At 42.4% G+C, this 18,495-nt stretch overlaps 1 protein-coding gene across 2 annotated transcripts in view; it reads left to right on the top strand.

The window, feature by feature from the left end:
• The window catches only part of RAPGEF4 (Rap guanine nucleotide exchange factor 4), a 372,660-nt gene extending 362,901 nt beyond the window's left edge, over positions 1-9,759 (top strand). For both annotated transcript variants that reach the window (XM_042464157.1, XM_042464166.1), the window contains exons 22-25: positions 388-475; positions 867-931; positions 7,925-7,979; positions 8,453-9,759. In XM_042464157.1, coding sequence (XP_042320091.1) covers positions 388-475; positions 867-931; positions 7,925-7,979; positions 8,453-8,580 — 336 coding nt within the window. In that variant the 3' untranslated portion in view covers positions 8,581-9,759. The remainder of the gene's footprint in view (positions 1-387; positions 476-866; positions 932-7,924; positions 7,980-8,452) is intronic.
• Positions 9,760-18,495: the final 8,736 nt, after the last annotated feature.

Genomic DNA, 18,495 nt, shown 5'->3' with positions numbered 1-18,495 from the left:
AGATTTTTAAAAAATCTTTCCTGTATATCTATAGCTAGATTATATATTCCAACTTCAAATTTTATCATGCATTCTTCTTACAAAATGATGATTTTACAGCTTGATGGAGATGACAGAGCAAATGCATAAAAGAGAAAAAATAGAATTCTATTCTGATGAGTGTTTCTCATTTGATAATAAACACTTTGTACACACAATAAAGAGAGGGTACATCACGTATGTGGAATAGCCAACTAATGAAATGGATCATAGCTCTTCTCACTTTGAAGGAAGCATTTTCTGACAATTAGATTATGAGATTATTGCATTTTTAAAGAAAAGGCTGTAATTTATATATATATTTTTAAAGTTATATGGTAAAGGTCTGACTATTTCTTGTTTTCTTAGGACCCCTCAAGAAACCACAGGCCCTACAGACTCACTGTAGCTAAACTGGAGCCTCCTATTATTCCCTTTATGCCTCTTCTCATAAAAGGTAACCAAGTGAAGAGTGAGAAAAATGTAAAATGAATGAAAATTAAAATGAGAGTTGTCAAATGAGATGTTTGATCCCTTTTCCTTCACCTGACAACAGAAGCATAGCAAAAAAGTGCCAGTCTAACCTCCCTAGGAAGGGAGTGCTAGTGTCTGTCAGAAGGCCCTCTCCCATATTCCCATAAGATGTAGCTGTGAGGGTGGTGGGACAGAAAAAATGGCCTTCCCAACCAATCTCAAATCAGAGGAAGGTGCATAAAAGCAGATGAGTGAATTCTTTGACTGAACAATAAAGTAACTGAAGGGAGGTGGATTATTCATGTTCTAGATGTTTAGATATTAGTTTATGTCAAATTCTATTATTGCTCATTAGTTCTTTCTTTCCATTGCAGACATGACATTTACCCATGAAGGGAACAAGACGTTTATTGACAGTCTAGTGAACTTTGAAAAAATGGTAAGCAGAGTTGGTACATGGCATGTTTCAAAAGCATGTATTCTTGTGTTTTAGCACATTATCCAATCTGCTTCCCTCCAGATGTGCTGGACCACAGGCAATGTCTCTGTGGTGGGTATTGTCATCCAGTACATCTAGAGGGCAGCAGACCAGGGAAGGCTATTCTGTAAGGATGAAAATGAACACTGGATGTCATCACCATTCTCCTGGAATCAGTGCCAAAACATATTATGCCTTTGATTTGGGGATGTGGCTTTCTCCTATTTGCATACCACAGGGGCTCAGTAGCAGCCAGGCATCCAGGCAGAAAGCTTTCAGATTGGCAATTATGGCAGAGTTACAGCAACAGTTTCTGATCCCAAGGAGACTCTCACTCTTTGTTGTAAGTGAGCCAGTAATTTAACTCCACAGATCCAGAATAATGTGTCTTAGACACTTACTTTCCTCTTGCAGGTTAGTTTAGTTCATCAACAAATGAAGCAATGGCATGTTCTCCCCTTTAATGATTATTTATCTCTTATTTTTTCTCATAAGCCAGTTTTCTTGGAAGACACCTTTCACTTCCAACAGTTAGGCAATTATTGATCTTCCTAGAATATCTTGCTATCTTAGAAAAGTGATTTTCCACGATACCTCTCAAAGGATCACAAAGAAATTTTTATCTGTTATTCTATTTAAAAAACGGTTAATTCTTGCTCAGCCCACTTGTTCTTTAAATAAGCCTCTAGAGGGCAAACTCCCACGTACCAAGTCACTAGATGGTAATGAGATGTTGGCAGCATTTGGAGCTGCTTTTAACACCAGTATAGAACATACTCAGATTTTGCAAATCAGTTTGGCAGAGAATGCCAAGCAGCCAGTGTAGATTCTGGAAGAGTGTTAAGAATGTATGCACTTGACCTCCAATTTAGAAGTCTTTTTCCCAGAGGTTTTAACACCAAAGCAGTGGCAGGTATTACATATGTAAGATTAGAGTCTGGAAACCTGTTGTAGCTTTACACCTGTGTAAATACTGTTATACAAGCAGCTGTACTTTTTTCAGGCTGTGCACAGGTATAGTCCTATTCAGGATGGTTCAAGCCCTATGATGCTGAGGTGTTTGTTTTGTTTTTGTTTTGTTTTTTAATTTATATACCGTTATTCCAAAGATCATAGCGGTGAACAGCAAGTAAGCTAATTAGCAAGTAAGCTAATTTGCCCCCAACAGTCTAGGTACTCATTTTAGCGACCTCGGAAGGATGCAAGCCTGAGTCGAGCTTTGCTGGTGTTGAACTCGCAACCTTGTGGTTTTGAGTAAATGGCTCCAGTACAGGCATTTAACCACTGCGCCACCAGGGCTCCAGGTGATCCATTGCACAATGCTTAGCAGTTTTGTTGAGTGGAAGAATTAGGGGTGTATGGGAAGTTGGCTCTGCTGTTGCACTACAGGTTTGATATGTGGCTGTGCCACCTATGGGGCAATGGTTGGGGCAATCATATTGTCCAGTACTGCAGTATTGCTACACTGATGGTATTTTATGCTACACAGTGAGTAAACAGTTTCCATGGTGGATGCAAATAGGCAGGTGTGTCAGTACTGATGCTTCTTGTAAGATGGAATTATCCTCCATACTGACCATAAATAAATACTGTAAAGAGAAAGCTTCCCTAAACATGGAATGCTATAGGATGGAAAGAGAAGAATTTTAGCCTAGCTTCATTTGTAACATAGAATCACAGAATCATAGAATCTTTGGCTCAGAACAGACTGCCCCAAAAGTCATGAATTTAGGGATGAACTGTACTTACAGTTCTATATTTCCTATCTCGAATGATAGTCAAGGCATTAGTTAGCAGCAGAACAAGTGAGTAGATAATGAAGAAGAATTAGAGATGCACAACTGAGAAGTATATGTATATTGCTTGGCCAGTCATTGAAGTCAGACTACTTTGAGTGCTATTGTGTATATGCTATCATATGGTTTTGATTGCATTTCTTTAAAACCAGAGCTTGGAAAAGTTACTTTTGGGAACTGCAACTCTTAGAATCCCCCAGATGGGATGGGAACTACAGCTCTTAGAATCACCCACACCTACTAGGAGACTGTGGGAGTTGTGGACAAAAGAAAATTATTGTTCTAGCTATGTTATAATAGCTGTTTTATTGTGTTATGTGGTCTTAAATCAGGAATGGAAAATCATCAACCACCTTGAGACCTTAGAACTGATTTCCCATGCTTGACCTTACCCTCCCACCATCATATTCCTCCACTGTTTATTTCACACTGATTCTTAACATACATGAGTAAAATACTCATTTCCAGCTGTCACTTAACAGTGCGGAAAGAACAATCTGTTATTAGCATATCCTGGGGAATGAGGGGCAGTGAAGACTCTTCATTGTCTCCTAGCAAGGAACGTAGTTCAATGGAATGTGTGCCCATGTGTGCATTGTATGCATATGGTCCACATCTCCCAGCAAGCCATATTCTAGGCCTAAAAGTCTTGTGACCTAAAAGTCTTTTGACACCCATTTTCACTTCGGTTGTATGCCCTGTAGTATTAAAGGCAGTTTATGACTCTTGGATTAATAAATAAATAATAACCAGAATACTCTTTTGACAAAATTAGGCCAGAGAGAGGTTGTCATTGTTTGTTATTGCTATTTGACATCAAGTCAACTTCCAAGTTGTAAGTTGTAAGTCAACTTACAGCAGCCATATGAATGAAAGAGCTCCAGATACCCCAGGCATCAACAGCCCTGCTCAGGTCTTGCAAACACAGGACCTGGCTTCCTTGACTGAGTCTATCCACCTGTAAGGAGGTCTTTCTCTTTTGCTACTGCCTACTACTTTTACAGAGCATTGACATCTTTTTCAGTAAGTCGTGTCATCTCACGATGCATCCAGAGTGCAATAGCTCTGATTTGGTCATTTTGATGATGATGATGATGATGATGATGATGATGATGATTTCTATCCCATCTTTTTCCCACTTCAGGATTCAAAGTGGCTTACAGCAAGTTAAAAACACATTGTTAAGAATTAACAAGATCCAAAAGTTAAAATGATTAAACAATCAAAAAATTAAAGACATTAAAAAGCATATCATTAGAAACACACACACACCATCACCACCACAATTAGCAGATCCAGCGTATTGTTAAGGTGAAACTGGCCTTACTCATAAAATGCCTGTTGAAACAAAAATGTCTTTACTTGTTCACAAAAAAAAGTTTGTGGGTGTGCCAGTCTAACTTCTCTGGAAAGGTAGCTCCAGAGCCTGGGAGCAGCCTCTGAGAAGGAACCTGTGGAGGTGATTGGGCAGAGAGAGAAGGGCCTCCAGCAGATCTCTGAGAATGGAGGAACATAGTTGTTCAGATCACTGGGACCTGAACCATATAGGGCTTTATAGGTCAAACATAGCATTTCCTCTCCTACGAAGAGTTCAAGTTTGATTTGCTCTCAGACACATTTATTTATCCTTTTGGCAGTCCATAGTTATCTGCATAACTTCCTTCTCATTTCAAATGAATTAATTTTCTTCTGTCAGGTTTATTCATTGACAGCCATACATAGAAATTGAAAATGCTGTGACATGGATGATTGTGACTTTGGAATTCAGCTATGTATCTTTACACTTGAGAATCTTATCTGATTATCTGAAAATATTTAATTATTTTCATGTTTTCATCTCCTACTTTAAATCTCCTACTTTAAATTATTTAAATAATTTATTTTTGTTTTCTGTTCAGCTGTAATCCATCTTGGTAAATATAAATAGATTAGTGAGATGCAGGAAAACAGATAAAAGCAATGCTCCTTGAATCACTATATGGAGAGAAGAGCTGCACTGCAACTGGCAACTTTTCTCTCTCTCTCTCTCTCTCTCTTCCCCCCCCCCTTTCTTTTTCTCTCTGGTGCTTTTTGGAGTATTTCTGGTATCTCTCCCATTGGTACTTGCAGAAAGCAGCTACAAAGCCCTTCCAAGGCACTTCTGCAACATAAGCTTCCCCATCCATGGCAGTACAAAATAGTACCATCAACCACGGGTTTCTCTTTTTACTGAGACTCTTCACCCTTGAGGTGTGAAATGAGGATTAGCAAATGTGTGCATATTGGTTTTCAGGTTTTATGGATGTGAACAAAAGGAATTCACACAGTGATCCTTATGAGAGGGGGTGAAGAGGGGGCAAACATTCTTTCATGGGTTTTTTTGGAACATAAAGATTATGCAGAAAGTATGTGACTTAAAACCCTTAGTAGTTTTTTTGTATAGTGTGTATGAATATTCATATTAATATTGAAGCCTGGTCTAGGAATGGATTAGCAGATAAAGTGCTGGCCGCCTGCCGCACTATTCTAGGTTGCAGACAACCTGAACTGGAACAACAGCATGCGGATGAGAAGGAAGCCAGAGGCGCAGGTCGGGTAGGCTGGGCAGGAGGAGTATATCCATTGTGTTAGTAGGGTTGGCTCTATTTTTGTGAGATCCAGATTTAGCATTATGTGGCTTTCCAGTAATAGATTTCCAAAGCACACAGGGTGAACTTAAGTTCAGTGGGGGTGGGGGTGAGGGGATGCAGTGCCACACAGACAAACAGTTTGGCTGTCCTCACTGATTTGCTCACTCCTCTCTCTTCATCTCCCTCTTTGTTGCACCCTTTTCTGTTCTTTATTCTTTTCAAGAATAATAATAGAAAACCAGCATCTTTTACCATGTGAAACAATGTCAAAGTCAGCTTCAATGCCACATGTGCCTCATTTAAGAATGAGCCTCATAAGGGAAAATATGGGGTAGGCCTGTTGATCATGCCCTAATTATGCTTCAGGCACATGAACGGGACTCTTGGCATGGCTGTGTTTGCCTAAATCATTTTTCTGAGAGGAATCACTGGGAATACCTTTCACAGGGAGTTAATCACACCTAAAGTAGGGTTACTGAAAGAGGATTATAGTGGTTTGGGTGTTATGACTCTGAAGAGTTTAAATTCTTGCTTGGGCACAGAAACCACTGGGTGACCGTGGGCAGGTTACACACTCTCAGCCTTCGAGGAAAGAAAGGCAAACTCAGAGAAAAGAAAGGCAAATCCATTCCTGCACCAAGCTTCAATATTACTATGAATATTCTTCTGAACAAATCTTGCCAAGAAAATCCCATGATAGGTCCACCTTGGGGTTGCCATAAATCAGAAACAACAAAGGCACACAAGAACAACAACAGTTGGTTATGACTAACTTAAGTCTTATTGCTTTCTCTGTCTCTTTCTAAAGTATGACTAAGTAAGGATCCAAACCAAATATTTTCTGTAATTGCCATGGGAGTGTTTGTATGAAATTCTCTTCCCAATTATTTGAATTCAGCATGGTTTCAAAAACACTGTTCAGCCTTGAAGAGTGTGTTGAAAATGGGGTGTGGTTATTTGCTTTCACATAAAGAGGATTAAACAAATTTCTGGAGGATATGTCTATCAACAGGAAGTATGTTTCTGAATGAAGAGAGCCAATGAAGAATGCCAGACTAGGATTCTCACAGACTAGGGTATAAATTCCCATTTAGCCATAGAAACCCACTAGGTGACCTTGCGCAAGTCACACTCTCTCAACCTCAGAGGAAGACAATGGCAAATCTCTCCAGAAGAAATCTTGCCAAATTTAGTAGGAGAGAATCACTGTTAAGCCAGAGTTGACTTGAAGGCATACCACCAAAAAAAAGGGGGGGATTCCATGTGTGTGGGGAGGGGAATTATGGTGACATGTCAAGAGGATGGGTTTTTTTGTGTCCTATGTTCTCCCCTGTTCCCTCAAAGGGTGGTGTAACTTAATGCCCTGGAGCAACCCTTGTTGAATTCAAAGGGGTACAATTCAAAGATATAGCCATGTTTGTAGAATCAGAATGTAGAGAGATCTTGTAGCACTTTTGAGACTCACTGAAAGAAAGAAGTTGGCAGCATGAGCTCTCCTAGACTTCAGCCTGAGGAAGTAGACTGAAGTATACGAAAGTTCATGCTGCCAATTTCTTTCTTTCAGTGAGTCTCAAAGGTGCTACAAGATTGCTTCACAGGCCCTCTCTACAGAGAGATTGCTTTGTGTAGAGACGCGACTTTCATTTGGGCCTCTTGAAAGTGGACAGGGTGGCGGAAAGGAAAGGGGTATGAGAATGGGAGGTTGTCTTACTACTACCTGGCTGGCAATCTCATGGGGTGGAGGCATGAATGGTCTATCAGTGGTTGGCTTTGGCCAGAGATAAGCCAGGCAATGAGGGAGCCACCATTGACACCGCCACCAGCAAGCCAAATTAGTTGTTCTGTCCAGGCCATGCACACAGTCCCTTCTTGCACTAGTAGCATTGCCCAGTGGCAAGGCTTTTTGGACCTGACTTGATTTGAGACAAACAAGGGAAGCCTTTTGCTGCCACATCCCACCCCTATGCTCACAAAAGCAGCTCTCTGGCCACAGTAATGGACTACTAGAAAGGGGTTTTTTTTTAATGTTTCCTCCAACATATTTCACCACCGATGCTGAAAAAGCTTCTAAGTGCAATTTTAGATTTGGCAAAATGACAAAACCATGTATGTGTGTGTGTGTCTAATGTCCAAAACACACCACAGAAATAATCCAGTTTGAGACCACTTTGACTGTCCTGGCTCAATGCTAAGGAATTCTGGGAACCTTAGTTTTGTGAGATATTTAGCCTTCTCCATCACAAAGCTCTGGTGCCACAGTAAACTAAAATCCCCAAGATTCCATAGCACTGAGCCAGGGCAGTTAAAGAGGTCTCAAACTGGATTATTTCTGCAGTGTGTTTTGGACTAGAGAGAGAAAGACTGTACCAGGTGGGCTATTGCATTTTTACATATGTCCCATATTAACAGAGGAGTATACCTGGAAAATCAGCAAACAGATCAGGGAGCAGTCCAGCCTAAAACCCTGCTTGCTTATGCATGGTGATTGTTTTAATTCTGATCCACTGTTGATGACTATAATTTATACAGATCTTTTTTTCTCCTTGTAGCGCATGATTTCAAACACTGTTAGAACAGTGAAATTCTGCCGGAGCCAGCCTTTCAGTACGTATTGCAATATGTGCATTCATCATGACTATTATTTTCCATCTTTATCTAACATCATGGGTTATAGCCTAGGAGCACAATCTAAAATTATAAACTAGAGGCACAATCTAATCCCACTGAAATCAGCTTTTGCTGTATCGTGGCATCTTGCTACTGAAACGAAGGTATGGCTTTGAGAATCCTCTTAATCAAATTGTCAGTATTTATTTACAACATAGTTTACTGTATGCTGATGAAGGAATACACGTAGTTTCTTTATATCAGTGAAAATAATAAAATAAAGCTCAATAAAGCATCAGGTTGTGTTATGGGGAAAGAATCAATGAAGACTGTGGCATGGTTAATTTAAATGTGACAAAAATAGCTATGCATATGTTCATTCTTTTGGAAGCAAAGAGGGAATTGGATATTCTGCTCAGGTTTTGAGTTTGACTAAGCGTACCAATGGTGCATCATTTCTGTTTCATCAGATCCTGATGCATCTCTGGCGAACAAGAACCATCAGGATGTCCGGAGTTATGTACGACAATTAAGTGTGATTGACAACCAGAGGACTTTATCACAGATGTCACACCGACTAGAACCACGGCGTGCTTAAGCAGTTCCAAGTGATTACACCTCCCTTTTTGTCTCCCGTACAAGGTCATTTGTTAAGAAGGCCACCTCTTCCCGCTAATGCACTGCCACTACAAATATAAGTAACAACAGATTGTGACATCTTTGATAATTAACGCACAATCTACCTGCTGTCCCTAAGAAACAACAGAGGAGTTTGGCTGTTGAAGAGGTCATACGTTGTAGCTGGGAGGTTACTGGTGTATACTTAGTTAATTCTAAAAAAAAGTGTTGTACAGAATAGAAATCTTTATTTAAAGAGAGGGTGAGAAAGAGAAAATGCTCTGAAACCTGGTAAGAAGAGAACCTAAAACTTCTCCCGTTTCTGTGGGTTCTCCTATCTAATGAAATAAACTGCAGTATTTTAAATTTATTATTGACATGCAGATTTTGCCATTGATTTTGCATGTTTAGCTCAGATGAGCTTCAGTAGCAAAATAAAATAAAATAACTAATGGCATAAAATAGGTACAGTTACTTACTACCATGGTTTTGGCATTCAGAGAATAGTTAAAGCCTTTCTCTGCAAAAGAAGTCTATTTTTGAAAAGTCGCATCTTAACCACATTTGCCTTACAGCAGTAGAGCATTGTGGACCCATTAGTAACCCTGGGACTGACTGGGTCTCTAAGATTTAGGTACATTATGTGTTTACATTTCACTTCTTTTGTGTGTGTGTTTAACTGCCAATCTGGATTTTGAAGACCGCAAAGACAAAGGGCAATGAAGGTTTTTTGGAGGTGGGAACAGCATTAAAAGCAGCAAACCCCCACAACCACCACAAGTTCTTTTTTTTGAAAAAAGAGCACAATATGCACAATTTATTTCAAGGTAATATTTTCCTGGATGCTGAAACCTTCAACATCAGCTATACTTTGGGCTGATCAGGTCATATTTCTGGACCTTAAACTTTACAAAAATCTTCTAATTTTCAGGAATAATTTTGCACTTTTAAATGGGCAGTATACATAAATGTTAATTCATTGTGACAGTTTATTTCTTTGTGTTAGTCACTGTGCCATAATTATTATTTTTATCTATTTTGTTTAGCATGTAATGGAAATACAATTTTGATCTTTGAACTTGGTCTACGTTTCATGCCTACAAGGAGTGTGTTATGTGTTTCATGTAAATAAAATGCACTGTCTTCATTAAAAGTAACTGCCAACTAAAATATGTTTGCTGTCTTTTTTTAAAAAAAAAAAAAATACTGCAACATCTGCTATTTGCACCTTGATCTATTGCTATAGTTACTATCTTTTGCCAGTGTAGACTGTAGACTTTGCTACTGAATGTTCAAGTACTTTCCTCTTTTCCATTAATGAATGCAACTGGAATTCACAATTGCAATTATAAACCTAGAGTTACACATCCTTAACTAATTTGTATTCCTGATCCCTACACATTCACTAGAGGGAGGGTTGGGCCAGAAAACACTGGGGTCAAGCAGATTGGCAGCTTGGAGCAGCCTCTGCCCACTCCAGCCCTGGTCGCTCCCTGTTCAGTGCGGGACTGTGGCACTCAGACACCATGGTCCCAAAATGGGCCACAGCTGCGGTTCTGAATGGGCCGCTAGCAAGCAGCACTTTTTTTGTGCTCATTTTGTGGGTGGCGCTGGGCTGGCTTAGGCAGCCATGGCGCACCTTTGACCTGATCCAGGAGCATATGTCATCTGTACAACACATCCCCAGATCATCCCAAAGTTGGCAATTTGGGCCCATGTGTTTTGGGCCACTAGTTAAGTATACTTATACTTAATTAAGCAGCTAATCTAGAATCTTAGCCTGCATTAATACAAATAGGCTGGGATGTCATAACCATATTTCAGGCCTAGCACCAGCACCTCTCATCTTAGGGCAGCTACCAAGCCCCCTGTGTACCCTCTGAGCTCATCAACACAGATGGCTACCCTTGACTTTCAACATCAGATTCCTTAGTCATTTTTACAGTGCCCTTAAGTTATATTATGTTACTCTCTCTGGCTTTGCTTCGCGAATGAAGATTCAGGAAGGTCTCATTCTGTGCTTTGTACAAGTACGTTGGTGACTAAAAAGGCCAATCCAGGACAAACAGGTCCGGTTGCAGAAAGCACAGCGGAAAGTCTCTTTGGGTGATGTTTCCGCGTTTCTTTCTGCGTTGTCGTTTCTCTTTGAGACTTGTTTGGCGGGAGCTTTCGAAAAAAGCTGCACCATCGTGGATAGTGCATCTCCATGCCTCCCGATGCGATGCCAGGGCAGACCATTGTTGGTGATCAATTTGGCCAAGCCTGAGATGTTGTTTCAAGGAGTCCTTGTATCTCTTCTTTGGGGCACCCCTCTGAAATGGAAGCACCTCATTCATATACAGTGCTGCTTCACTAGAAGTAAGCCTTATGTGTGAGGGGCCCACCAACACCCCTTTGCCCAGCTCCATTCCATAAAGCTGGACTCCAACTTGTCACTACTCAGTTTTAGATGCATGTTTTCTATACAGAGAGCTCCATCTCCATTCTCTTAGATCACCAGTAGGACTGGGAAAGATTGTAGACTTGCTGCTATTAATGAAGAGCCTTGGTGGCGCAGTGGTTAAATGCCTGTACTGCAGCCTTTCACTCAAAACCATAAGGTTGCGAGTTCAATACCAGTGAAAGGCCTCAAGCTCGACTCAGGCTTGCATCCTTCCAAGGTCACTAAAATGAGTACCCAGACTGTTGGGGGCAATTAGCTTACACTTTGTAAACTGTTTAGGGAGTGCTTAAGTGCACTGATAAGCGGTATAGAAATATACTTGTTATTGCTACTGCTGTGGCCAATGGCAAGGTCCTGGAGATGGGATTTGAGACGCCAGGTGGCTGTTTACAACATGTCTCAATTTGCTGCCCAGCGTGACTGCTACCACAGTGAGTCACTCACTCAGGGCTCAGAAGGAGGCACCCAACCATGTAATTGTTATTGGGTGCCTCGTTCTGACCTCAGAGTGAGTGATTTACCACCATAACAGCACAATGGGAAACGTGTGAACAGCCGCCCCACGTTGCAGTGGGAGTGCCAGGTAACTGGGGGACATTGGGGCAACTCCAGGGCCAGAATACTCTGGGTTACTCCTGGAGTATTCTGGCCCATGCAGACATTGCCTAGGACTGTTTTTGACTTTGACTCCCACAATCTTTGGCTATTGGCTGTAATGTGTCGGGCTTCTGGGAGTTGAAGTCCAAAACATTTGGAGGTCCATAAGATGAGAATTACTGCTTTATGGGAAGTGTTTTTGCAAAGGTAGCTCCAGGTTATCATTTACTGAGAAAGTGGGGATGAGGAGAAATTCATTCAGTTTATATTTTGAGGTGAGTTTACCTAATTTCACAGGTTTGAACCAATACCCAGGACTTTGTTAACACTTTGAAATCCAAAAGGAGGAGGAGGAGGAGGAGGAGAAACCAAACCTAAGACAGCTCAGATTTTCACACTTTCAGACATATCAATTTAAGACTGGAATTATGTCAAAAAGAAGGAAGCTGAAATTGACAGATTGACATAAGAGAAAGTGACTGGGTTAACAAAGATTGCTATCTGACATTATAAGTGATAATCTCCAAGGATGTCTGTGTTCCCTCTGTAATGGTATTAATTGTAGTAGCATGAATAATCTAGGAACACAGCTGGTGTGCAGGAATTTATAAACGATCTAACTAATGCTGCTTTTGAAACAACAGTATTCTCCTCTGTGCTACTCAAGCCACCCCCCATGGTCTCAAAGGAGCTAGATGTTGATGATACAATAAACAGCTCAAATTAACACTTGTAACAACTGATATCCTCCTCATTAGATTTTATGTCAACATCCCTTGTCAAACATCAGGACAATTTACATCTGTTAAAGCAAATTTTAAATACATTTGCGAGAGAATGAGACCAAGATCTTTTCTACACTCTTTTTTGCCATTGAGAGTGAAAGAATGTGAAAGTATATCAATGAAGCAGGAATGAGACTGTGAAGAACAAGGCCAGACCCCTGTCGGGGATCTTGTGTCTTTGTAAGTGGATTTACATCTGCAGGAATCAGAACTGGGTGAGAGCCATCATAATGTTGTGGTTTGAGTATTGGACTATGACTCTGGAGACCAGGGTTCAAATTCTGGCTCAGGTATGTAAACCCACTGGTTGACGATGAGCAAGCCACACTCTCTCAGCCTCAGAGGATGGCAATGGCAAACCCCCTCAGGAGAAACTTGTCAAGAAAACCCCATGACAGGGACACCATGCACTGGAAACAACTTGAAGGCACACACTGAGTTCTGTAACATCAGTATCCACTAGAAGGTTACTGCTACATTACTACATAGCAATGAGACCAATATACAACAGGACAAACACACAACTGGATGCGCTTTGGGGCAGTCCTGACATGCATCACTCACTCTTGCTGGTGTGCTGTTATGCATCTTCATAATTCAGTAAAGGGATTTCTTAGTTTCTATGCAACATAGCTAGGTTTATATACAGTTACATAACAGGTCATCTAGGATTCCAATGGCTGTCCCTTATGACTATATCAAATGCTGGAGTATTACTTTGCTGAAATTGTTTTTGGCCATACAGGTATTGTGGCAGAACAATATTAAGCTTTCCACCATACAGTGAACTGTACTACTCTGATCATCTTGGTACCTCGTTTTGTCTGCTCCTTCCCCAGCTTCAAGTTCAGAGAACAGGAATCAGATACACATTGGGAAATTATCCACTGCACCCAGTGATATGAGTTTTCTGGAAGTTTTTGAACAAGATTTTTTTCCTGCTGCTCTGATTTGATGGGGGTGAGATTTAACAAGTATCCATATAATTTGACATGTATAGAAGATATGAATATTTTCCCTCCAAAGCCCAAAGTAGCTGAATTAGATTGTGGGGAAACCAATAAAATGGGCCTACAGGGCAATCCTGCCTGCATTGTGGTGGAGTTTTAGATTTCTGAAGGCTGTTTTTGTGACCTTTGGCTCTTCCTGATCCCCCAGATTGGCCAAAAGGTGAATTGTTTTACCTGGAAACCTGCAGGAGAGGCACTTCCACTTTTAAATATGTCTAGAAGTACTGATGGCCACTTTCCTTTTTGTTTGTTTATAGGTTTTCTTTTGTTTTGATTAGTTGCATTTTCTTGGCAGTCTTACATTTCCCAGGGAGTCCCATGAACAGAAAATGGACCATCGGGTATACTTCAGTTGCTTTATCTGTTCTCAGTCATGCTGACATTGGAGTTCCAGTATCAGGGAGGCAAGTGGTGTGAAGAGGCAGAGGATGAGATGGAAGAGCCAAGACTGGAGCTCTCTCCGCAGCTGCAGAGAAAGAGCCAGTGTTTCCTATTGCCTTTGGGATATCCTCCCAGGGAGGGACCATTGGATTGCTGCTTTGCTGTAGTTCAATGGCTATATATAACCACATTCAGAATTGGAAGACTATTTTCAGTGGTAAATTTGTAAATATTTTAAGAGGAAGATACGAAGGCCCTGAAAGCTGTTAATATACTAATTTTAGCATGCCTGAATATGTATGCTTCTTAGGAGAAATAATCAGAAATAAACAAATTACATTTTTGGTCTGGTTGCTGGCACAGGAGGCTCTTTGCTGGAATGCAGAAGCATAATGACCTGTATATAGCAAGGCTCAAAAATATAGAATGAGGCAACTGTAGTTCTTCAGATATTTTGGTTTGCAGCTCTGATCGGAATAGTTAGTTTAGAACTGATGACTGACAGATGTTCAGAAAACATCTGTAGGTCTACAGCTGCCCACCCCGTTCTAAAATAACATCTATAATCCATGCAGGAATGAAATGGTTATAAAATGTTGTATTCTGCTCCCACTCCAGACAGTCTATCCAGAATGATACTATGAGGGTATGGTAACATTAAAAAACTACTGAGGAGCCTAGGTAGGATTGCCATAACCCGGTGGGAGGCGTGACCCCCCCCCCGCTTTCTAGGGGTCATTCCCGGTCCCGTCACGCCCTCTTCAATTCTGCCCGGCTCCTGGCCCTGCTGCATCCCTATATTGTGATGAGCGCAACAGCCAGGGCTGGAGCTGGCAGGGGAGGACTCTGCTGCTCTGCCTTGCCCCTATTGGCCAGCCCTCCCAAGGAGCAGCCAGGCTTAGTCAGACAGGACAACAAGGCGCGAGGAGGAGCAGGGCCAGGCAGGCAGCAGCAGTGGCCCCCGCCCATCCAGGCAGGCTGCTGGGAGAGGGGACGAAAGGGTCCTTTCCTGGAACCCCTGCCCCCCAGCCCTCCTCCTCCTGCTGCTGCTCTTGCAAGGAAGGGGCTCTGAAGCGCCGGGAGAGCTGCCTCACTAAAGGGAAGGGGTGCCTCAGGGACCCAGCCGTCGGAGAGGAAGAGGGGGAAGAGCCTCGACAAGGCTCAGAAGAGGAGGAAGGGGCTGGCACCCGAGAGAGGCAAGAGGGCACCTTCCAGGCCCCTCCTGGGCCCCAGGCTCCCCCCAGGATCGCCCCCGTCAGACATTGGAAGCCCCCTCCCTAAGGCCCCCCAAACACACACTCCTCTCCTCTCTAACCCTCTCTCTGACTCCCTCTCCCCCTGTTACCCCACTTTAACTGAGCCCTCTCTAACCCCCTTCTATCTACCTCCTTCTCTCCATCTAAACCTCCCTCCAACCCCTCTCTATCTATTCCCCCCTCTCTCTAACCCAGTGATCCCCAAACTGTGCTCTTGAAGTAATTTTGGACTTCAGCTCCCAGAATCTCAGACTATTGTCTAACATGTCTGAGGCTTCTGGGAGTTGAAGTCCAAAATCTCTTAAAGGACACAGTTTGGGAACCACTGCTCTAACCACCTTATTTAATAATAATAATAATAATAATAATAATAATAGGATTTATTTATATACCGCCCAATCACTGGGAATCCGAGCGGTTTGTGAAATTCACAGATAGCCAAACTACACAGGCAAATCAGCTCCTGGCACTGAACAAGCAGAGCTCTGCTCTGGAGCCACAACAAACTACATTTCCCAGAATTCCATAGCATTGATCCAGGACAGTTAAAGTACTGTCAGACTGGGTTATTTCTGCAGTGTGTATGTAGTCTGAGAGCCCTGCAGAGAGAACAACTGGTGCTTTAGAATTTAAGCCCATCTAACCCCCCTCTATCTAACTCCCTTATTTAAGTCTCTTCTAAGCCCCCCTCTTACCCCTCTCTATCTTACTCCTCTTTATCTAACCCTAACCCCCTCTAGGTACCCCATCTAGCCCTCCTTCTATAGCCCCCCTTTCTCAAACCCCCTTATTTAACCCCCCTTCTATCTAACCCTATATATTTTTTAAAAAAACAGCAATTTTTCCATGTCCTCCATTTTTATAAAAGTGTCCTCCATTTGTCCTCCATTTGTCCTGGTTTGGAGGTCCTGACCTATGGCAACCCTAAGCCTAGGACAGTGAACAGTTTCCTCTTCCTCTGTACTACCTTAGATCATCCATGCATTAGAGTGCCCAACACAGACAAAAACCAGGCCTAAAGGTGGCTTGAAGTTGATCTAAAAAGTCAGTCTAATCCAAGGGTACATCTGCACAGTAGAAATGTTGCAGTTTGACACCACTTTTAAGTGTTGTAGCTCCATCCTATGGATTTCCTGGGAGTTATAGTTTTACATGTTTTTTAGTCTTCTCTGCCAAATAATGCTGGCACTTCACAAAACTACAAATCCCAGAATTATGTAGGATGGAGCCACGGCAGTTAAAGTGGTGTCAAACCACATTATTTCTACAGTGCAGATGCAGTTGCCTTTGTGTGTGTGCACGTGCACACGCATTATAGTTTTTCCAGGAATGAGATATCAGCAAACTTGCTAACAGATAATTCAAATATTCTTTGTGGAAGCCAGGTTTCCTTTGCAGTGGTCATATCACTGCTTCTTTTAAGGTGTCTAGGATCACTCTGTTCAAGAAAAACATTTACCACATTCTTACCCAGATAATTTCTGTTGTATTTCAAGAATCTATAAGAATGTAGATTGACCCACATTTCTGATAGGCCACAGTTGTCCAAGCAATTATATCAACAACTTCTGGACTCAGTAACTATGAGTAACATAGCTATCAGTAACATGGCTATTTAAATAGGACCAGACAGATCTCTGTGCATCTCTACAGACCACTCTTCAGTCTTGTTGGGGTCTCAACAGGTATGAGCAATTTTGATCTCAAAATATATTACAAATGTGTTTGTTTTTAAGTTTCCTTCACATCCCCAGGTGGTCAGTTTGCAATAGGCTCCCAAACTCCATGCCAAATGGCCAAATGGTCCACCAGATGGCACTACAATGGCAACAGAACAGAACTACCACCACAAGGTAGTATTAACAATGACTTGCCGGTCAGGCAGCTGACTCACTCTGTCGAATGGTAGGGCTGGTCCTGTCTGCCTTCTAGCCATCTAGGTCAGGACATCATACATCATACAGGGAATGAATGTACATCTCCTCTTAACTAGAGAGCATCACTATGTCTTCTCATGGAATCCATAGAGAACAAATCTGCATGCTGATTTAATGTTTGAATCTAGATAGACCTAAGGGGCGCTTTTCTCCATTAGACAAGCATGGTACCATTCAGTAAGGGAAAAGGACAGGTTGCTTACCTGTAACAGTATTTCTTCGAGTGGTCATCTGCGAATACATACAAATGGGTTTCACTGCGCCTGCGCAGTGCTGCTCGGAACCTACTGGAATCACTGGGCAGAGTTAACTCTGCAACATATTGAAACTTTTTGGCGGTAACTCCGCCCACCTGTTATAAGGCCCCTGCCTTCCCGCTCTTTTCCCCAGTTCCGCAATTTTTCCGCCAAGCAGGCGATGGAAAGAGCCAATGTGAGCAGGACACTGAGGGGACGGACGGGTGGGATTTGTATGTATTCGCAGATGACCACTCGAAGAAATACTGTTACAGGTAAGCAACCTGTCCTTCTTCTTCGTGGTCTCTGCGAATCATACAAATGGGTTTAGACTGACAAGCTAAGGTATGCGGCGGAGGGAGTGTCCTGAAACCAAAGCTATGGTGAACCAAAGGTATATTTATTACAACAATAAACACCTTGGACCATAAAAAGAGTCAGTCTTTTTGTTCATGCACAAATCAAAATAGCAATAACGTTGCTAAACCTGAGGAGGGAACAGAGGTCATGCAAGACCGATCCCATAGAACTTGTGCAAACCAACATTCAACAAATGTAAACAGTGTCAACTGTACAAGTGTAGTAAACACAAAACATCAGTAGTGCAATCAATGCAACCCTGAAACCAACACAGCCCTCCCGAAAGCTGCGTCTCGAATGGCCCTGGTGTCCAACCTATAGTGCTTAATAAAAGTCAGAGGTTGGGACCAGACAGCAGCCTTGCAGACATCCTCCAAAGGAATCCCCGACAGGAATGCAGAGGATGCTGCCATTGACCTTGTGGAATGGGACCGAACCCTGCCAGGGAGAGGCTTGCCTAACAGTTCATAGCAGAGGTGGATGGTACCAGCCACCCATTTGGAAAACCTCTGCGCAGACACAGGCAACCCTTTCTTCGGTTCCGAGTAGCATTGGAAAAGTCTCTCGGACCGACTGGAGGCAGCAGTTCTGTCCAGGTAAAATGCCAGTGCTCTCCTGACATCAAGAGAGTGTAGGCGTCGCTCCTCATCCGACGCCGGGTTGGATGCGAGAGTGGGCAACACAATGTCCTGGCACATGTGGAAAGCAGACACAACCTTTGGCAAGAAGGTGATGTCCGTACGGAGGACCACTTTGTCCTTGTGGAACCTCAGGAATGGCTGGTCCCTCCGTAAAGCACAGAGTTCGCCCGCACGGCGGGCAGAGGTGATGGCCACCAGGAAAGCGGTTTTCCAAGTCAACAGTCTCAAGTCCGCTGTGGCCGTCGGTTC

Source organism: Sceloporus undulatus, chromosome 1 (assembly GCF_019175285.1).
Source record: "Sceloporus undulatus isolate JIND9_A2432 ecotype Alabama chromosome 1, SceUnd_v1.1, whole genome shotgun sequence".
Taxonomy (NCBI): Eukaryota; Metazoa; Chordata; class Lepidosauria; order Squamata; family Phrynosomatidae; genus Sceloporus; species Sceloporus undulatus.
This window is presented reverse-complemented; position numbering and strand designations above follow the sequence as displayed.